Raw genomic sequence first — 22557 nt, 5'->3', positions numbered from 1 at the left:
TATGTCAGTTAAAACGAGCATCTCTGGTTACAATGAGTCAGCCTCGACTTTTGGTGTCACAGGGGACATGAACCGCGCTCTCATGAAAATCCCATGTTTGTTTGTACTCAGCAGCACAGATAAAAATGGAATTTAACAGCTGAAAAATCTTTTGTGATTAATTTTGATGTCACTGTCTCTGGATTAAAAAAACTCAGGCTTTCAATTTTGATGCAATGCAGCCTTGTATTTGTTTTCTATATCACTATTCATGTAACTCAAATCTGTATTTAAACTAGGCTAGCAATGGTTGAAGCTGAATAACAGAAACCTGTTATATTAAAAACAATTATTATCTCATGATAAATAATAAAATGTCTCATGATAAAAATGTGCTTGATGTGTCCAAAATCTAACTTAAGTCCTCCAAATTCTAGGGTCAGCTCTAACAATGAACTTTGTCTTCTTCCAACAGGGACATCAAGTGCACAAAGGTAAGCTCAGGATGTTGAAATGTAAAAAGAGCAAAATGTTCTTTTCCATCTGTAAAGATTTCACTGTGCTCTAGTTGTAATGAACTATGTTGCGTCATCTCTTGTCTCTAAACTCTTGTCTCGTTTCTTCAGTCATGGAAACAACAATGCAACCTGCACTTCAAGAGAAACATGTGGTCAGGTGAGTGAAGCTGTCACATGCTGTACTTGCATTTTTTCTAATCGTACACAAAAGGCTTCAGAGAAAATGTAACCCAAAACTGCTCAGAATCCCAAGTTCTGCATGTTTGTTTGTCTTTCAATTATGCTGATGAATTTGTATTTGAGATCACAATCAAATCCCCTTCAAAGCTGCAGGTACAAACGTCATGATCTGATTTGATCAGAATTGTTTTCGAAGCAACAATTGATAAGACGGTTTTGAAGAAGTTAAAAACATGTCAAGGGGGAATGAGTGTGAATATGGTTTGAAATATTGAAGTGGAAACATAACTAGCTTCCAAAAATGCTGACTCATTCCTGCACCACTCTATAATGGAAAGATCTTCACCACAACAATAAAACATAGGCCGCAATTAGTAAAAATATATTTTTTTTAAAAATACATCTCATAAACTAGAAACAGACAACTTTGTAGCTTTTCCACTTGGCGTTTCCAAGTGGCAATATTGTTGCAGCTGTTGTCGCAAAGCAACTACCACAGTATCCACAGTTACTTTGGTTGTTCCACTGTCCACCATGTCCACTACTGAGGATAGTAAATGTAGGGAACTTGTATTGATATTGTTTGGCATCTGGGGGGATAGGTACCAATAGCTACTTGGGGAAAACAAAAGACTATCCTCTTCCTGTTTTGGTTATGCAGTGGTTGACACATTTCCCTGTACCATAAATCAGGCTTTCATTTTCCCATGAGACTGTACCCATTTGGAGACAGAATTGTGTTGTGAAAGTGAGGCCCAGTGGGAACCAATCTAAATAGTGTCATTACTTTATAGCCATTACATTGTGCAATTAACATTTACCATAATTAAAGTTACAGTAAAAAAGTGTCTATTTCCACATTAAATCAGGTCCTCTTATAGTGTCCACAGAGCAGCTAGAGGTCATCATTTCACAGCAGAATATTTGAAGTTTAATTTATTGTTTTCTCCCCATTGTTCTCTTTACAGCAATAGTCGTAGTTGAGGGAAATGCTGCTAAGTGTTTTCCTAACAGTGGTATAGACCGAATCACAGTGTTTGTTTACATGAAGTTTTGGGTAGAAAACCGCGCAACATACATAAAATGAAAGGGCGCTGACCAAACAGCTGCTCAAGTGGTTAGTTTTTAGCCATCTAAAAAAAAGGCCCATCTATATATATATCAGTTTAAGTCAGGGGTAGGCAACCTGTGGCTCTGGAGCCATATGCAGCTCTGTAGCCCTTTTCCAGTGGCTCTCATTGGCTTTGCCATCAGACAGCCTTTCTGATGGGGAACTGAAGCCATTATATCAAAGTCACCAAACTCCATTCACAAAAATAGTAATTGTACTTGTCAGTACTCTATTGGTTAGTGTGTAAAGTGTAGTGGCGAAAATATCCCAAAGATAGCCCACACTAAAACTGATATTTATTTTTTTATTTTTCTTAGGTGACTAAAATACGTTTCATTGCAGCCCCAGTTCACAGCAGTATGTATCTAAGCTTTTGTGCCGGTAAATTTTAGCAAAGCAACACAGTAAATAAAATTAGCACAGCAAAAACATCAGGTAGGTCAGACCACTGTGTTTAACTATATATCTTTAAACGTTACAGTCACAGCTGAAAATTACAGTAGAAGTAAACAAGTTTCGCTTATCTCTGCAATTCAAATCTATTGCCTGACATCTATCTGGAAGTGACTGTTGTTCGTAACGCTGCATCATAGGGATTTGGTCTGTTAGACTGAATGATATGATGTGTGAAAAAACTTGAATAATCATGTTGAGAACATGTAAAATCCATTCAGAGAGGACCAGGAATGATATTTGGCCCCAGGACATATAACTTAAAATTCCCATGACACCTTTTAAGTCACATTGTGCCTGTGACTTCACTGTCACTGTCTGAGAATTCTTTAAAACTGCCCAAATCACATGCCAACAGGATCATTATCAGTTTTCACATTGTTTACAACCATCCAATTGAGCTCCTGAACAAAGTTTATCAAAACAATCTGGCATCGGCTGCATGACAGAACTACAAAACTGTAGACTCACCTGCGGTAAATACCATTACTAAGCAGTACAACGTGGCAATCAGAGGTGTAGTGCTAACGTTTCAAAATGTGTCTTCAGGCCAACATCCTGTACAGAAGGCTCTGTGAACCGGCAGTACAGAGGAACAAAGAAACTTGACACTGAAATTGTATAAACGTGTTTTTCACAGCAGATACTTGTACTTGTAAAAGCAGAAAAACCACAGGTGTATTTAATACCACTGATGATACCTCAGTTCCATGTAAGTCTAAATCATGCCAATGCCAACTACCGGAATACAATGTGCCACACCAGATAATATATATATAGAATAAAAGCTCCTGCTGGTGGGTGGCAGTCCCATTGTGGGGTGGTAACAAACAATCTCGAATTATAATAAAATGGTAAGCTAAATAAGGACGTAGAAGCACTGCTGGGTCTTCGTAGTAGTCACATCCAGGTGCTCTTTGGATACTTCAGGTGTACTGTGTTTATTCCATCTTGTGAAGGGCCCATTACAAGATATACAAAAACAATCCAAGGCACACTGCAGGGTTTGTGCAACAATTAAATTGCCTTTAATTTACATGGCAATATAGATTAAAAAGACCAACGCATTGCAACTCACAGGTCAACTGAGTGAGAGGATGACTCTCTAATATGTGGTCCCTTTGTAGTGTAGTGTATAGTGTTGTTTATTTGCCTTTTGTTTGAGTGTCTTGTTTGAGTGTCCTTTGATTGAGTGTTTTGTTTGAGTGCCTGTTTCTGTGCGTATTCTTTTGTAAAGCGTCTTTGAGTATCTAGAAAAGCGCTATATAAAACCAATTTATTATGATTATCATTATTATTGCTCTCCTCCAGTTTTCAAGCCTATTGGTCAAGAACAAAGAAGTGATACACCAATATTGGAGACATTGACCATGATGAAGATCTGTCAGTCAGTGTCAGTGTCAGTGTTGTGTCAGTCACAACGTGTTGGTCTTTTTAATCTATATTGCCATGTAAAATAAAGGTATGTTAATTTTTGCACAAACCCTCCAGTGTGCCTTAGATTGTTCATGCAGTGAGCCCGTCACAAGATGGAATAAACATGTTTCTGAATAATAGTTGAGGCGAGAACTCGACAACACAGTAACAGAAGCACTGCGTAGTTTTACTGTTTGGTCTAAGTTTTTTCAGCCTCCGTTTTACAACACAGAAAACAGTACGTTTTAATTATTGTACTACAGCAAAACAGTGCACTAAACTATGTTTCTGAAGACAATTCAGGTGAGAAAGAGGCAATACAGTTACAGAATCTTGGTTTATATTTAATCAGCACTGCCTAGCTTTAACGTTTGATCTGGGTTGGTCTGCGTTTGAGAGGGAGAGAGAGGGGCAGCTCTCTCGCTCAAATTAACTATACTATTTGTGTCCTTGGTGACGGGCAGTGCGAAAATACAGTGGTAGAATCTGTTGTTCGAGCAATAGCCCCTGAGCCAACCTAAATCCCTCAGATGACACGATTTTGAGCTTGGAGATGAGCAGGGAGATCTGGGCACTGATAAGGTGGAGGGAAGTTTACCACAGTTCATTTACACATACTAGCCACACTGTTTTGATGAAAAGTTGGTTGAAAATTGGCAAATTATCTCTTTAAAGCTTTAATAATCCTAATAATGTCATTTCAGCAATTGTTGCAATGCAATGCAGCAAGTATCACCCAACTGTAGCCAAAAAAGCTTTGACAAACCCACTGTACACTTTCGGCCAATAAAATCAGCTCATATTGGCTCCGTGTTTGTGAGCTCTGATTTTTTTTGGAAAGAAGCTTTCTAGTTGCCTCTACAGTAGCTTTTCCTGATTGCTGAAGTTTTTCCTCTGTCCTTCATTCTCAGCAGCCAGATCCGACCTCTCACTTTCTCCAGTGTGTGGGACTGCCATTGAATGACACGGGGAGAGGCCACATGCGGAGGCTGAAAGAAATGCTTGAAGCGACGATGGATGTGTACACCTCCGTGGTAAGGCTGAAAACCACTGGATAAGAACTTTGCCCAGTAGACACACAAAGGAAGGAATGCTGTCACAAATACCAACCCGACCAGTTGATGTCATAATGCTTACTCAGATTTTCCAGACAATGACAGATTAGCACCGCGGTGACTTTTGTGAAGACTATCCCTTTTACTGAATGATTCGTGTCATGTGTGTTTGCATACTTGTATTATTAGCAGTGGCAGATCCTCCAGATCTCCTCTGTGTGGCGACAAGCTGATTCTAAGCATTTCAAATACAGTTACCCACATAACATCAATACATTTCAACAGACTTTTTATACTTCTTTTATACCTCTTAATTCTTTTTTTGTTTGTTTGTTTTTTTACACCCCTCCACCACCTCAACCACAGAGGTCCAGCATGACAGGAGGGCCACTTCTTAGCATGCAGGGGGAGCTGGCATTTAACCCCGAAGCAGACCCCCTCCAGAATGAAGCCCTGGTCCAGATGTGGATGGAGGTCAGGATAAACCCGCTGCTGAAATCTGTTACCAAACACTTCCTGACCTGCCTCAGCACCAAGACATTCAGCTGCCGCACCTACCAGACGATGTATGTCTGAATCTCAGTCTACACGTTTCTGTTACCATTGTCACAAAATCCTATCTCACCTTCTTATCTCTTCTTGCAGGGTGAGGGAGCTCAGCAACCATTATTCTGAGATGGATCCCATCAGACAAAAGTGGATCTACACATTCTTCATGTTCCCCTTTCTGTCAGGAGACAGAGTAGCTGGTAAAGCTTTTATTTGTTTGATTCAACTTTACAATTAACTAGAAATGGTTTACAGTTGATAGCGCATGTCAATTTTTTTATAGCTACAGCAACACTTAGTATAAACAACAACTTTATTATGAGGCTCATGCATCACAATAAAGGCCACAAGCAGAGGTGTGGGCTTGGGTCACATGACATATGAATTATATGACTAGACTCAATTTGACAAAATCATAAAAGACTTGCAGCTTGACTTCGACTTTAAAACCAGTGACTTGTGACTTGAACTTGAGCCTTTTGACTTGAAAAAAACTTGATACCTTCTCCCGAGCCCAATCCCTAAAAAGTAACTTATTCAAAACATTTGTGTGCATTCAATTAATTTGCCTACTTTTTCTGAATCAACTAACATCGACGCTATTCATTCCCAGCAAGTCGACACTTGAGTCCCCAGACCCACTTTGTTTGAACCATAAGGAGCTAACGTTATGTTACTGAGTGCCAGTTAGAAAAAAATTATACCAAAGATAATTTTGTTCATTTACAAAAACTATGTGGTGGTCAACTGAAACTAAATATATGCAAAACATGGGGGTTGAAAATTACAGATGGAGATGCAACAACTCCCATCAAACTTGTTTTAACAAATAAGTCCAATATATTATTACTCGTTCAAATGCCATTACATTGAATGAAAAGCACCTTAGTTGGGACTTGATTGCAAAGACTTGGGACTTACTTTTGACTTGCAAAACAACGACTTGCCATGGTAGATTAAAGTTCCCAGCAGCCTGTATGCAGCACAATATATGCAACATCTTTAACGGACACAGATTTTCGGATTTGTTAATAGGCCTATACAAGATTGCTGCTCTTGTCGAATTTGTGTACATACATTATGTGTTCACTCAGTGCGTGTAATCTCTGTATAGGTTGTGTGAACCCACAGGAGAGCAGTGAAGAGTGGTTGATGAGGAATTTTGGTGCCTTCAGGGTCATGGCCCGAATGAATGACTTTTCAGCACTCAACGTGGTCTTCAGTGGAGTGAGTTTCCATTGTTTTTTCTCCAAGATTTTTTTGATTTACAATAGTAGTCAACCCCACAGAGACAGAATTTTTATGTAGCTCATGTGACACAGTGCAAGACTAAGTTTTCCACACTCTTACCTCTATGTCTTAACCTCCTCCTCTCTCCTCCATTGTTTTTTCTCCCCCGTAGTTGGAGGTTCTTCACCTACTGACTCCAGCGCAGAAGGCCGAGTTGCTGCTGACGCCAGAGGTTGCAGGTTTAGACAACAGCACCCTAAGCCTGGTCTTTCACAGTTTGTTGACAGGGGGCCCTGGCCATCCCCCCACCATCAGCCCTGGAGGGGGCTACAACTGGACGAGCCCTGGAGGGGACTATAACTGGACGACCCCAGGAGGGGGCTACAACTTGACGACCCCTGGAAGGGGGCACCACTTGACAACCCCTGGAGAGGGGCACCACTTGACAACCCCTGGAGAGGGGCACCACTTGACGACCCCTGGAGGCGGCTACAACTTGACACCCCCTGGATACACGTCAACCTACCCTCCACATCCCACATTTGACCCATACGCACCAATGTCCCCACACAACAACTTAGGACAGGTACTGTAACATAGATCAAGTGTTTTAAAATTTAAATAACTGTGAAGAATTTCATTCATCTTCTAACCGCTTCATCCTCTTGAGGGTCGCGGGGGGGCTGGAGCCTATCCCAGCTGACATTGGGCGAGAGGCAGGGTACACCCTGGACAGGTCGCCAGACTATCGCAGGGCTGACACATAGAGACAAACAACCATTCACGCTCACATTCACACCTACGGACAATTTAGAGTTATCAATTAACCTAGTCCCCAATCTGCATGTCTTTGGACTGTGGGAGGAAGCCGGAGTGCCCGGAGAGAACCCACGCTGACACGGGGAGAACATGCAAACTCCCACACCCGGGATCGAACCGGCAACCCTCTTGCTGTGAGGCGACAGTGCTAACCACCACACCACCGTGCCGCCCCTGTGAAGAATTCGAAATTATTTATTTTATTCAAATCTTTGAGATTTTTTCAAACTTCATGGGGACATACAAAGCTTCCAAATATCATAGTCCAGGTGATATGTGCCAAATTTGAGGTGAAATGTTCACTTTTCATTAAAGCATGAAACTTTGTACACTCTTACAGTTCGGAGACCTCAACATTTTCAGAAATGGAGCAATTGCAAAAACGCCTCGTGGCGGAGATTTTACTTTCTGTCATAACAGAATTATTTGCACCATATCTACCAAAAATGACAACACAGACAAAGTGATGTCTACCCTTGTGTACTGATGGTCAGGTATTACAATGATACCATTTACAAAATCATAAACCATTCAGGTGAAAAGTTAAGGGTAAATTTAGTGACATGAGAAGGAAATCATAGTATCTGTGAACCAATTCTAGACTTGGCCTTCGAGGCTCTGTCAAGAAAAAGCAGTTGAGGAGCCATCAAATATGCCATCTCACACAGACGGGTTGGATGGACTCAAGTTCAGGAGATATAATGCAGAACACATAATTTGGTTATGGCAAGAGGTAAAATAGCTGCTACAAGGCATATTTGCGATTGCTCCAATTCTGAAAGTGTTTAGGGCCCCATAGTGTACAAGTGTACCAAGTTTCATGCTTTTATGAAAAAGTGAACATTATATTCACATATCACCTGGACTTTAAGGCATTTTTGGGATTGGATTTACATTGCCAGGTGGACACAAACATGGCTACAAATAAATGCTGATGTTGCTGCGTATCTGCTGGATGTGTAAACAGGCAACTGTTTGCTAACAAATTCATCATAACTATACATGATGATAATTTGTCCGCGTTGTGTTCCCCAAAGTGATCAAAAAAGTGAATGAAGGCAGGTTTAAAGAAATACAGTATATAAGTAATAATAGTATTGATAATAGTTTAAGAAGTAAAGATATAGATAGTAATTTGAATTATTTATATGTTTTTTTCAAACTTACAGGTTGCGCATGGTTTTATGACGGCTTTCAGACCCCTTGGGAGATTGGTTCATGATTTTGTATCCTTCACACAAGAGGTACTATCTCTCTCTCTCTCACTCACACACACACACACACACACACACACACACACACACACACACACTCCAACATAAATCAACATGCAGATAAATGTACACAGTACACCTGCGAAGTGAAATGACTCCTACCCTGCTTTGTTTCTTCAGAGGGACGTGTCAGAAATAAGAAGCACAACTCTCACTCAGTTCCTGCTCAACTGGACTCTGGCTGAACTGGCAGACATGTATCGACCACAAGAACCACCTACAGTTCCACAGGAACCACAGTTTGACGTGACCAATGTGGACGATTGGTTCCAGCATGTTGTGATGCCAGTGTTGCAGAGGCTCCTGCCAGATGGCGAGTCTGTGCTGCCTCCAAACATCACAATGGCCTTCCACCATGTGTTGTAAGTCAAACTAAAATTTTGGATTAGTATTCTGCATCCTTGAGTATTCATTTATTTTTTCACATGTGTCAGTAAAGATAGAACTACATGGAAAACAAATTGCTTTTGTTTAAGAGGGAGAAAATCTACAACTACCAGAATGCACTGTGCCGTACTGGGCCAAAAATTGCTCACTGTTTATTTCCACAGGAAGCAATGGGCGGTTCATTAATCTGATCTGAAGTTCCATGCTAAAATGACAGTGTTGTTCGAAAAACAGAGCGTTCTATTTCCACATGAATTAACAAATGGTTAAGTTAATCAATCAATCAATCAATCAATTTTATTTATAAAGCCCAATATCACAAATCACAATTTGCCTCACAGGGCTTTACAGCATACGACATCCCTCTGTCCTTATGACCCTCGCAGCGGATAAGGAAAAACTCCCCCCAAAAAAACCCTTTAACGGGGAAAAAAAACGGTAGAAACCGAAGTACAACATGACAACACTGAATTTACAAACAGTCCAGTTTGTGTCAGAGTGCACTCGGGCACTTGGGCTGAGTATTTTCAAATGCATTTAAAAAGGCGGCTGACTGCTAACGAACAATCTGGAATTACAGTTAAAGGGTCAGCTAAAATATGTTTATGAAATAATTTCAGGCAGAAAAGAGGCAACGCAGTAGCAGAATCTTGGTTCATATTTGATCAGCATTTCTTAGTTTTATCGTTTGATCAGAGTTTGGCCAGTGTGTGTGTGATAGAGAGGCGGGTCTCTCTCTCAATCCACTTCAATACTCTAATGAAAAATTTGTAGTTCGAGCAATAGCCCTAGAGCCAGTGGAAATCTTAAACTGCATTTGAGCTGAGAGATGAGCAGGGTGATCTGGGTGCTGGTAAGATGGTGGGAGGTTTACCACAGTTCATTTACACATACTACCCAAACTGTTATGATACAAAGCTGGTTGAATATTGGAAAAGTATCTCTTTAAAGCTCCTATGATCTTAATAATCCTGTTCAAGTAATTATTGCAATGCAAGGCAGCAATTATCACCCAACTGTAGCTCTATCTTTCAGCCTCTTCTAGCACATTGTTTCAATTTTAGACCTGCACCAGGGGGCAAAGCTCTTGGCTACACTCCCGGCCAAACACCAAACTGCACAAAGACAAAATCAGCGGCCAGATGGTGCAGAGATGGGAGCATTTAGCAGCCAAAGACTGGTGGAGACCAAAATAGAGTTAAAAGGAAGTGAATATGTTGGATTTAGATTCAGGCGTCCATAAACATCTGTAAAGTTAGTTAAGTAAAATTTATTTCTATAGCGCTTTTCTCAGACAAAAGGTCGCAAAGTGCTTCACTAGGGCATTATACAACAAGAAAGATAGGGTGACTAAGAGAGCCACTTTGGTAAAAGTGCACAACTAGCAAACTATTTGCACACAGAAAAAAAATACACAACAACAATACATACAAAAAATAAATGGATAAATAATAAAATAAAATACAGTTCTGGTGAATACAAGTTACCAGGTCCGTCCTTAGAAACCACAGAGTCAGCAGACTATAAAGGAACAGGCAAAGCATTCCAATATTTAGGTGCTACGGCCGCAAAGGTGCGATCACCACGAGTTTTAAGGCGAGTGCAAGGGACAGACAACAAATTTAGAGTATTAGATTGAAGAGAGCGAGCTGAAGAGTATGACTAAAGCAGTTCACCAAATTAGCAAATTAATGCTAATGTTGCTTCATGTCTTTTAGATGTGTAAAAAGACAAAATTGATTGCTAACATGCTTGCCGTAGTAACTTCATAAAGAGACAGTGTGTTGATGTTGTGGATGAACTTGTTGTGAAGCTCCTCTGTCCACTAGTGGCTAAAAATCAACACCAGTTGACTCAATCCACCCTGATGTCAGTTGATATGTGTCTGTGTTGTAAGATAATTTCTTCTAATGACTTGAATGTTTTGCCTTGTTTCTGTGCAGCTATCTGGACCATGGTATGGACAACGATGAAACCTCTATAATCCAGGACGTCTGTAGCATCAGTCTTGACAGGCGACCTTGTGGCGTGAGGCTTTAATTTCTTTTTTGTGATTAATCAAGTTTGAATTTTCTAGAATTTGTATTTTAACTAAAAGTGACATTTCCTTGTTCTTAAAAGTCTGCTTCAAAAGTCGTCTTAAAGAGCTTCTTGTCTACATTTTTTTTTTTCATTCTACCAGCTGACAGATGCAGTGGAAAATATGGCGAATGTTTTGCACTGTGCTGCTCAGAGCAACCTGGAAATGTCTGAGGAAACTATCATGAGATTGATTGGAGAGCTGACAGAACGTCTGCAGTTACTGATGAAAGAGTTGTCCACAGCTGTGAGTATATCAGCCTTAAAACTCACATTGTTTTCACTTCTATTAAAATGATAAACAAGTCTTAGGTCATGATAGGAGCCTGTTTCAACTTGATGTTTACAGAGATTACTGATGTAAACAAACTTATAGAGCACCAGCAAAAATTAACACATGTTTATGGGCTGTGCCTGTATTACTGTAAATGAAGTGTGTAACAATTTGGAAATAATAGCAAATTTCAATCTTGTCTTTTCTGACTTTCTCTTTGGTGGTCGGTTTTTCTTTTGTTTTGACTGTGCCTTTAAAATACTAACCTTTAGAATAACCTGCCAAATAAGCCTTTCAAAGCCAAATGTTACAAACCACCACACACAATGATTTTAGCATTCATAGATAATTATAGACTCACACAACCTCCACTGTAAAACTAATGTTTTATGAATTCCAGCTCCTACCTGGGAGACTCTCAACTGTTACACATCTTTATTGTAGGGGAGACCGGGGTTGGTTGGCACACTTTTCACTCTCTGCTGTACTTCATTGGCATTATGTATGTTAGAATAGTCTAACCAGCAGCAAATGAAAGGATTATCTCAGCTATAGATTAATATGTTTTAATCTAAAAAAATGTTTTCTAGAATTAAGTCATTAGTGATTATGGTCATGTTGTGCGTTTGTGCTAACCGGCCCCATCTTGCAGTTGGTTGACACAATGTTAAAAAGCTGTAGTTACAAAAAAATTAAGCAACCAATTGAAACAGTTTGAGCATTTAATTCAACCATGTACCAAAAAACATGAACATTTAATAAAATATCTGCCCATTTTTCAAACCAAACAACATTTTGTAATAAATTCATCAGTATGATTGTCCAATTACTTTTTCCATTTACCATTCAAAATAATAAAACAGTAAAGACATCGTCTCTCAAAATACAGCTACAGTTATAACGGTTACTGTTACAACCAGTTGATACCGACCAACCTAAAAATCAGTGTGCCAAGCAACCCCACTCACATTTAAGCCAACTTTGTGATGAAATATTAAAAGCCAGCTACATCACTCATCACAGACTTTCAAATCTATATCAAATTTAGCTGATTGCTACGTCCATTAAGTACAAGTAACACATTTCCAATATCTCTGTTTTACCCAGTTTACCCAGCCAACCAGCTCCAGTCTCCCCTAAACGTCTTAATGTGTGTTTGTTGTAAAAATATAAATTAAAATTGGTGCTCTCTTTTCCTCCTGTAGAACTTCAGAGAGTTGATGTCCGACTTTCAGCAGATCTTTGGCGAGGCGGACTCTCCATCTCTGACCCAGGAACACCTGGATGACCCGGACTTCATTAGGCTCTGGTTTCACATCAAGCTGATGCCCCTCCTGTCCAACCCACCCACAGACATCCTGTCCTGCCTCAGCACCAAGAACTTCTCCTGCCCAGTTTTCCAAACCATGTGAGTTCTCAGGTGTGAGGAGATGTTTTCTTCCTCCACACTGTATGGTGTATTACATTTAATTTCTGTCCCTTCTTTTTCCATATGTGCAGTGTGGCAGGACTCAGCAATTACACAAATATTCATCATCCTAATAACATCTATGACTCGTTCATCTATCCCTTCCTGCTGCATCACAACACCTCTGGTAAGTAGTGACTATCAGCCCTTCTTGTTTAAAGTAGTTGCCAGACATGGAAACATTTTTATCTTGCAACTAAATAAAAATCTTAGCTTGACATTTTGGCAAAAAATAGAAGGACAAAAGTCTTCACTTAATGCAAAAAAAACCCCACTACAAATATGATAGAGGAGTCCTGTTTCTGCAGCGGTGGAGGAAGTACTCAAATCATTTATTAAGTAAAAGCAGTGGTACTAATAATAGTAAACACTCTGTTAGAAATATGTCCTGCATTGAAAATGTTACATAAGTAAAATAAGTATTATCAGCTAAAATTACTTGAATCAAAAGCAAAAGCATTAAATGCTGGGAAATGGCTCCTTTGAATCATTAATAATACTAGATTGTCAGTGATGTGCACTTTAATGTTTTAGTTGGTTGAGGTGAAGCCAATTTTAACTATTTTAATCAGTGTTTTCTGTAACTGTTAAAAACTGATCATATGTCGATAAGTTGTTACTTTAGCTGTCAAATAAAAATAGTGAAGTAAAAGTTTAAAGAAGCATGGCATTGAAATACAATGCAGAATGCCTCAGTGTTTCAGTATTTTACACATTATATTATTAATATTAAAATATCATCACTCAGGATTCTCATTTATGTTGATGCAGAATTTAAGGGTTGAGTTGGTCAATTTGGAGTAAATTTTAGCTACCATGGGTTAGTTATTCTATAGCACTGGATCATAGTTTATGAGATGACCACATGTTTTGCGTGTAAAATCTTTTGCAAAGTAACTTGTGACCATAAGTGTACAATGAATCATAATGTAGCGGAGTAAAAAGTTTATTTTTCCCCTTGAAATGCAGTAAAGTATAAAGTAATATCCAAAGGAAATACTCAAGCAAAGTACCTCACATTTGTACTCAAATACAGTGCTTGAGTGAATGTACTTTCCACCACTTAATGAGTTTTGCTTTCTTTTTACCATGGATAAAAATAATGTCAAGACAAAGTGTTAATACGTGCAGTTACATGATAAATATACGTTCATTGTTGCATGTATATTTCAGACCCACGGTGTATCTTCTCAGCCAATGACAGTGCAGAATGGCTGACAAAAAACTTTGGTGTCTTCGCGAGAGTTCCCTCCATCACTGACTTCTACAGGCTCAACCCAGACTTTTCTGGAGTAAGTCTGGACAACCTGACAAGCTAAAAAGCGTCATCTAAAACTCACTTTCTGAAGATTTTACATTACTGTTTTTAATTTCTTCTCTTGTCTAATGTTTCCTGTCCAGCTGGAAGTTCTTCACCTCTTGTCTCCAAGGCAAATAGCAGAGATGCTGCTGTTGCCTCTTCCTACTCCACCTGAGAAAGACGTTGTTATCAACCAAATATTTGACTTCCTATTGGAGTCTCCTAGAGAGAGGGGACTTCTGGAAGTCCTGGGAGAACTGGCCTATCTCGCCCATGGGGTAACAGCTTTGTAATGATTCGCAACTTTAACGCTTTTGTAAATAAAAAATAACTGTCTTGGAGGATTAACTGTAAAATATTCAATTTGTCAGGTCACCATAAACTGCAGTGTCTACAACCAGATGTGAGTATTTTTAGATGCTTTTAACAATTTACACCTAAGTTGGTAATAACTTTCATTTTTATGTGTCAAACGCAGGTCAAATTGCTGCATTGCATGATGCTAATTAGTGTTGCACGGTATACCGGTACTAAAATAGTACCGCGGTACTAGAGTATTCCAAACGGTACTATACTGCATTTGGAAAATACCGGTACTTTGAAATTGATTCAATTCATTAATTTAGTTAATTTATTTTACTCATTTATGCACACAAACGCCTTTCTTGTTCCTATTGGAGCACAGATTGCGCAAGTGGTGTGTATGACAACACCTGTATCAACATTCGCAGCTGGCGCACATGAAATAGACAAGAGAAAGTCTGCCTCGCAAAGGGAGACAACACGAGACAACACAAACTTGGTGGAACATTTGAGTTACCAAACCGTGACGTCCGTACCGAGGTACTGACCGAACCATGATTTTTTTGGTACCGTTACACCCCTACTATTTATTGTTCTAAAGGTTTGTATCCAAAAGGACTTTTCCTTAGGAAAAGTGCCGAAGAGTATCGAAAAGTATCGAAATTCATATTGGTATTGATACCGAAACAAAGATTTTGGTATCGTGACAACACTGATGCTAATTGTTGGAAATGACTCATTACTTGAGAGTTATAAGTATGATAACTCCATTAAGTATTAAAGTGTAATGCCTTTACTTTGAGACAAAGAAATCTCATTTTTCTGAATTAACAGGACAATAATCTCATATATTCAGAAAAACAACAATTAACAAGATCATGGTCTGGGTAATATCTAAAAATAAGACAAGAATTTTTTTCTATAAAAACTTATCTCGGGGTGCCCTGGTAGCTCACTGGGTAGAGTACATACCATTAAGGCTGAGTCCTTACCGCAGCAGCTCGGGTTTAAGTCTGGCTTTGGCCCTTCGCTCTCTTTCCCCTTTTAAATCTTTGTCTATCACAATCTCAGTGGAGCAAAAAAAATGGCAAAAAAAGATATCTAAAACAAAAAACCTTATCTAATAATTATGAGATTATATTCTTGTTAATTTCAAAAAACAGAATTGACTGCTTTATGCTTCCAGAGATAAGATAGGATAAAATATGAACTTATCCCGAGGGAAATTGTTTTGTTTATATATATTTTTTTCATTTGTGTTTCAGTTCTGAAAGATTCTTCAGAGCCCTACCAAATCTGCCATTAGACCTGGAACCAGTCATCTGGCATATTTTTAATGAACTGACATACTTTACACCAGAAGGTCAGTCTCTTTCTCACACATACAGGATGACCATAAACACAAAGTCACAAATACCTTCTGTATACCTTCTGCCCAGTTGCCAAGATAAGGCCTTGTTTTTAATTTTTAGATTGTATTTTATGTTTTACAAGTGTCATCTGGTGCACACAATAACTGACTGCCTATTTTTATATTTTAATTCGGACAGAGTGTGTGCTGAAGAGCTTAACGGTAAGATTTCTTTAAATTGAACTAATTTATTTGTACTTATATTGCAAATTAATCTATTTTAACTGTATTTTGTTACCCGTGTTTAAATTTTTCTGATGGTTTATTTTATCTGTCATTCACAGTGCCCAGTAACCCAGTACAATGGTAAGAGCTCTTTGACGTTGTAAAGTCTCATTTTAAGTGCTTTTAGAGCTAAAATCATTTGAAATGTTTGTCCTCTTCTGTTTGACAGCTACCAACATCTGCAGAGGAGTTAACAGGTGACCCATTTGTTCTGATTTGTATCCAGAATTATAAATAACAGTTTGATTAGTCTCTCTGCTGACGTATATTTGCCTTTTTACATGTATTCACAGCTCTGACCTGCACTCCATCTTGAACTCATCAATGGAAGTCCCCTGCAGCTTTCCCTTGGAGACATATGCATGTGCACAGGTGACTAATTTAAATGAGTGAAAGTCAGATAAGAAACACAAGGGTTTATTTCTTGTTGTAGCCCTTAGATGACACACAAGCTAAATTACTATGACTACTTTCTGTCTCACACATACAGCCGGAGAACTTCACAGCCAATCAGCTGGTGTCTCTTCTGCAGTGCCATCTGCCTGGAGGCAGTAGGCACTCCAAAAGGTTGTGGAAGATGCTCCTGACGAAGCTATCCTTTGTCTTAGACCCAGCTCTGGACATTTTAGCAAACATGGTCAGTGACCCTTTTCAACTCTCTAATGAACATCCTTAAAGCTATAGTGCGTAACTTCTGTCGCCTCCCAGCGGATAATGCGTTATTACAGCTAATAAGCCGGTGGCACTTCCATGTACACAGAGTAACACTCGCCAGTCGCCACACACCGTACACAGAGTAACACTTGCCTTTGTGGTAGGATCCACTTCTGAACCTGTCTCGGCCGCTTCTCCGCCATGTTGCTTTCTCTTAAGAGATCGGCTTAATCAGCATTGTGTCATCTCCTCTAGTAGTGGCTTGGGTGAAACGGACATTTACGGACCTGTAGAAGTTACGCACTATAGCTTTAACTTTTTTTCAAGATTGTCAATGGCAATAACTAATGTACCAGTCCAGAAAGCGCGAAGCAGTTTAAAAGATATTAAGTAAGGGTAATTAATAGAATGTATTCCTAACACTGCTGCCTACAGTGCATCTTAGTTTTAACTGGATTTAGGAGCATGAAATCACTTGATATCCAGTCTTTCACAGAGAACAAGAAGGCCTCTAATGATTTGGGAATGATCATCTGCCTTTACAGGCGCATACAGCTGAATGTCATCAGCATAGAAGTGAAATATTAATCCAATGACTTGTGTAATTTGGTAAAATATAAACATGAAGTTAGAAAAGCAGAGGACCAAGAACAGAGCCCTGAGGTACTCTTCATTTCACATCAGAAAATATTGATCTTGTATTATTAAGGAAACATGGGTATACAGTGATCATCTATAATGATATGATCAATTGATCTTTCCCACAGTCCTTTGTTATTCCATCTGGGTCTGTGGTTTTGGATGTGATTGGAGAGATCAGAGTGTCAGTATGGACTGAGGAGCAGTTGATGAACAGCAGTGTCATAAGAGAGTGGTTCTCCGGCCGTCTGAGTGGTCTCCTTCCATCTGCATCACCAGTTTTTCTGCGCTGTCTGAGCAGCAGGAACCTCAGCTGTCATGCATACCAGCAAATGTAAGTGATTTGAACTTGCATTATTGATCCTCTTACGACAATCATATTACTGTTACGTGTTTCACACTTCATGTTCATATCTGGTTTGCTGCTTTTGGCTTAAGATGTAAATAGTCATCATAGAGCCTATGAGTTAGGTTATGGCTTCTCCTCTGATGTCACTGTCAGAGCAAAGTGTATTTATTTTTACCTCATTGACGATAAGGAACAGAGTAATGTTTCTGTTTTTCATCCACCACAATTTTATTGTCTTTTAGTGTCTGATGAGAGTTACAGCCTCACAATTTTTACACCAATTAATTAATAGAATATTTCTCATTCTGTCCTTGATTTTATTACCAGACTTCGGGAATTTTTCCCCCTCTTTGATTATGAGGCCAACTATCTTCAAAAGTATGAGGTCCTCAGAAATTTCGTCCTCCGTTTCCTGTCGCAGCCACACTCAGGTACTCTCTGCACAATCTGAATATCTTTAAAACATTAATTTGAAAAAATATGTCGGCATTTACTGATATCTCTTTATGCTCCTGACTCGGTCCAGGTCCAGGCTGTGTGTCTTTCTCCAACAACAGCGCAGAGTGGCTGATGAAGAATCTGGGTCCGTTTTCACAGTTTTTGTCCCTCCAAGAAGTGCTTCAGCTCAACCCCGACTTTAACCCTGTAAGATTCAATTACTGCTGACATCAGTTATGTAATTTTTTCTCAGCAGAGGTAAACATTTTTTTTGTTCCCTTCCCACCTTGCAGCTAGAGGTCCTACAACTTCTGACTCCAGAGCAGACTGCAGAGCTACTCGTATTGAATTATCCTAACTCTCCAGAGAAAGACGTCATAATAGATATGATCTTTGATCACCTGACTAACTCTCCTGATGAGATGAACCTTCAGCGCTTCCTACTTGCCCTCTGGGCAATCCATAACCAGGTACAAAGATGAGTTCTCTTTATTCAGATTGACACTTTGCACTGCTTGTTGAAGGTAATAATCTTTGTTTGTTGTATGTTGTATCTGAAGGGAAACCTTTCCTGCTCATCATACAAAACACTGTGAGTTCATATATATATATATTTATGTTTTTTTTTTTTAAAGTGATTATTCAAAAATAATTCTATGAAACATAAGATAATGATGTTAATCCCGCGTGCTGCTGTTCTAGGTTTACCAGAATGGATTCGATCATGCCTACAGTTTCTCTTCAAACAGCATCAATCATTGCATACACTAAGATGGAGTTATCCAGATACATACCACCAGGTGAGAAGCACAGTCCATAGAATATTGTTAACATCTAGAATATAGCAATAATATAAGACTTACCTTGAGTAGCTTTAAATTGGAAACCATCACTGAGATTTGATTTTGTGGCTGCACCATTTAATCAAATGGACATATTCTCATCTTAGGCATTCAAGAGGGTAATGATTTAAAGGAGCAGTGTGTAAGATTTAGGGGGATTTTGTGGCAGCTAGCAGTGAGGATTGCAGATTACAACCAGCTGGAAAATGCCGGAACTTAAATTAGGAGACGAATTATCAACAGGAGTCTCCTCCTTTTCAAAATGGACAATGTGATTAAAACATTTAATAAAGCAGTTTCACGTTACAAATCAGTGTTTCTCCTACCCTGTTCTGCACATCGCAAACAGGCAGCTTGTCCAGTACCTGCTGATATGTGCTCGCTTATGTTCTCTAATAACTTAAGAGGAGCCGTATTATTCGCAGAGGTCTCTTCCTCATCAAAACGTTGGACCCGGTGATTTTAACTGGTAAAAACACTGAATAAGGCAGTTTCACGTTAAAAATGAGTGCCTTTCCGTACTCTCGTGATAGAGGAGCTGATAGTGGCCAATGTAAAAATGCATATGGCCATTCTAAGGTAATGAAAACACGATTTTTATTTTGAGGTGACTATACGCTAAAGAAAACTTTTTATCATATTATATTCCACCTCTGCCAATATATTCCCCTTAGTCCTACACACTGTACTTTTAAATACCCTTTAATATCTCGTGGCTATATAGTCATAGTAACAGTTAAAAATATGTCTATACAGTTCAGCCATTAAAGTCTTCATCAGTGCCCTTAAAGCCTGATGAGAGCCTTATTAGCTGAAACATCTAGGCATATTTTTAACTGCTATTTGTACTTAACAACCATAAGATATTTAAGCCTTTTTAAATAATTACCTTCTTGAGTGCCTCAGATTTCTGCAAAAAAAGTTTATTAATAAAAACACCAGTGGAAAAACATGTCTGCTGAGAATAAAATGAAGTTAACAGCTGATTCCTGTGGATTCCTCACGTATAGTGAGGAGCAAGACTTAAATGGAGAGTATGGTATTGTAGCAGTGACTGAGTGATAAATAAAGGAGACAGCAATTCCTTAAAGCAGCTGTAATCTGTATTTTTGTATCCAAGTTATTTTTATCTTACCGGAACATGTTGTTGTTATAATGTTGTCAGGATGTAAACTTATTGTTGAAATGAGCATTTTAATCATTTCTAAGCTATACCATGAACTCATATGCATTTAATTTTGTTTTAGGTTGCATCATATACAGCGGAGAGGTAACTGAATTTGATTTCTGTATATTGTTAGTCTCATTATTTTCTTGAGATAGAAGACTTATAACCATCTTAATCTTTTCTCTCCCAAGTGCAATGTTACCATGACAAACGGTAAGATGTCTCACAGCTTTAAAAGTTCATAAATTAGATATTTAAATGTTAATAATCACCATTAATATATGTATTGCTATTTTTTTTCAGAAACAGACATTTGTGTTGGAGTGAACAGGTGGGATTTATAAAACACTACCTCTTTTTCTAAATATATACATATATCTTACTTTAAGCTTTTGTAAACATTTTGTGTTAATATACAGTCAATCAATGTTTGATCATTTTTTACTTTGAAACCACAGCACAATGCTGCAGCTCCGCCTCCACAATGGACAGATGAACGGAAGTTTCTGTGACTTTACTGTCGAGGAATTTGCTTGTGCTTCGGTAAGGCGCCAAAACATCTCTAGTGGTGGAACGTAACTGAGTATATACATTTACCCAAGTACTGTGCTTATGTACAGTTTGGATGTACTTACACTTAAGTATTTTCATTATGTGCAACATTATACTTCTACTCCACTACATTTCAGGAGGAAAATTTTACTTTTTTGCCCACGACATTTATTTGACACATTACTAGTTACTTTTCACATAAGAAAACATGATATGCGTATATGATATTATGCAGTACTATACTAATAATCTATCCAGTAGTATACAGCATATCTACAATTGGCTTCACATTAATGAACTACAACATTAAAATACTCCTACTTGAATTTGTTAATGATTAAAACAATAATAATATTTTATGATATGACACTTTATAAAATCTTATTCCGCACACTGAGTACTTTTACTGAAGATACTTTAAAGATATACCATGCAGGATTTTCTAGAAGAACAGAAGTAATCCCTCTCAATCATCAATCATGACCCACTTGAAGCTTTTGGCACTGTATTTATCTGCAGAGACTCTGCCCTCTGCCTGTGCTTTCTTATTTTCTATGTTAGGTATTTTTATGGGTGAATGCCCCCCGCTGCCCACACTCAGTTGAGGTCAGGGCTTTATAAAAAAACATAGCAAGGTGAAACGCTAAATGAGAGTGAATCTGGGGTTGGCTTTTAGTTAAACTTTAGTCAGTGAGCGTGTTTAGAAACAATAAAGGACAATCCTGCATAGTATTCCTTTAAGTACATTATGACTTCAATTCAATTTTATTTATAGAGCCCAATATCACAAATCACAATTTTCTTCTATCTGTTTTGTTGATATTACTTGTGTACTTTTATTTAAGTGAAATGTTGTACTCGCGACTTCTACTTGTAATGGAGTGTTTTCAGAATATGGTATTTCTGCTTTTACTTAACTACAGGATGTGAGTACGTCTTCCACCACTCACTGAACATCTCTGATCAACAACTGTCCCTAAAACCACTGTTGTTTAAAATTGTTTCAGTGTGATCCTCAGTATGTTTTTTGAACTTCCCCCAGTATTCACCTGTTGTCATTCTGCTCTTTCATCACTCAGTTGACAGCACTGACAGCAGAACATCTGGCGGCGATACTGGCATGCAATCGCTCCTCCAACTCCAGCAGCTCAAGACCCGTCTGGAAGCTTCTCCTCTCCAAAGCCTCCCATGTTCTGGACGAAGCTCTGGATCTTCTAACCAACATGGTACAAATTGGCAATACTCCTCACATTATCATTTTTCTGATCAGAACTAGACACTTGATATTTTTTGTTTCTTGTAGACTCTTGACCCCAGAAATCCGGCAGTGTCAATGATTTTGGAATCTATACGAGAAATCCGTCTGGACACATTTAGCATAACCAGCCTCAACGATCCCGCTGTCATCCGGCTGTGGTTCAAACACCGGCTTCGCCCATTCCTGCCAGCTGTTACGCCCGAGTTCCTCTCATGTCTCACCACAAAGAGATTGAACTGCAACACCTACCAGCACATGTGAGCAGCAGAAAGCCGTTCTCACATTTACCGTAACCTCCAACTAGACTGCCTTCATTTCAGTGCAGATCTGATTCTCTCTCTTATATTGTCACTTTCTGCATTGACCACATGACCCCGCATTTATTTTCTGAACTCAGGGTGCAGATTTTGAGCCATCTCCAGCCGCACATGACACTCAAAAGGCAGATTTCTGTCTACACACACTTCATCATGGTTTTCCTGACCAGGAGTAACACCACAGGTAGGTTCTCACTTTTCTGTAAAGATGGAGGGTCAGAGTCTGTAAGTAATTATGTTTATTTAGAATGAAAAATCATAAATTGTCTCATTACACTTTACAAAGAAAGTTAACAAAGGTTCCATAAA

General features: G+C 38.8%; 1 protein-coding gene across 2 annotated transcripts in view; it reads left to right on the top strand.

Annotated features, from left to right (window-relative positions):
• LOC126390909 (uncharacterized) overlaps window positions 1-22557 on the top strand; it is a 50327-nt gene that overhangs the window by 8219 nt on the left and 19551 nt on the right. Inside the window, exons 3-37 of one of the 2 annotated variants that reach the window (XM_050045417.1) lie at window positions 455-473; window positions 606-654; window positions 4572-4691; window positions 5079-5278; window positions 5358-5461; window positions 6376-6488; window positions 6664-7077; window positions 8480-8554; window positions 8705-8946; window positions 10915-10999; window positions 11154-11297; window positions 12530-12732; window positions 12825-12919; window positions 13966-14084; window positions 14194-14370; window positions 14464-14495; window positions 15661-15758; window positions 15946-15968; window positions 16091-16112; window positions 16201-16228; window positions 16325-16403; window positions 16522-16668; window positions 17453-17658; window positions 18001-18104; window positions 18200-18318; window positions 18405-18581; window positions 18672-18703; window positions 18814-18911; window positions 20201-20223; window positions 20313-20334; window positions 20425-20452; window positions 20580-20664; window positions 21753-21899; window positions 21977-22188; window positions 22329-22432. In XM_050045417.1, the coding sequence (XP_049901374.1) occupies window positions 455-473; window positions 606-654; window positions 4572-4691; window positions 5079-5278; window positions 5358-5461; window positions 6376-6488; window positions 6664-7077; window positions 8480-8554; window positions 8705-8946; window positions 10915-10999; window positions 11154-11297; window positions 12530-12732; window positions 12825-12919; window positions 13966-14084; window positions 14194-14370; window positions 14464-14495; window positions 15661-15758; window positions 15946-15968; window positions 16091-16112; window positions 16201-16228; window positions 16325-16403; window positions 16522-16668; window positions 17453-17658; window positions 18001-18104; window positions 18200-18318; window positions 18405-18581; window positions 18672-18703; window positions 18814-18911; window positions 20201-20223; window positions 20313-20334; window positions 20425-20452; window positions 20580-20664; window positions 21753-21899; window positions 21977-22188; window positions 22329-22432 (3945 nt within the window). Of the gene's footprint in view, window positions 1-454; window positions 474-605; window positions 655-4568; window positions 4692-5078; window positions 5279-5357; window positions 5462-6375; window positions 6489-6663; window positions 7078-8479; window positions 8555-8704; window positions 8947-10914; window positions 11000-11153; window positions 11298-12529; window positions 12733-12824; window positions 12920-13965; window positions 14085-14193; window positions 14371-14463; window positions 14496-15660; window positions 15759-15945; window positions 15969-16090; window positions 16113-16200; window positions 16229-16324; window positions 16404-16521; window positions 16669-17452; window positions 17659-18000; window positions 18105-18199; window positions 18319-18404; window positions 18582-18671; window positions 18704-18813; window positions 18912-20200; window positions 20224-20312; window positions 20335-20424; window positions 20453-20579; window positions 20665-21752; window positions 21900-21976; window positions 22189-22328; window positions 22433-22557 lie in introns of both variants that reach the window. The other variant, XM_050045416.1, reaches the window with a different exon arrangement.

This window comes from Epinephelus moara, chromosome 5 (genome assembly GCF_006386435.1).
Source record: "Epinephelus moara isolate mb chromosome 5, YSFRI_EMoa_1.0, whole genome shotgun sequence".
NCBI classification, from domain to species: domain Eukaryota; kingdom Metazoa; phylum Chordata; class Actinopteri; order Perciformes; family Serranidae; genus Epinephelus; species Epinephelus moara.
Note: the sequence above shows the minus strand (reverse complement) of the source record. Positions and strands in the feature narration are given on the sequence as shown.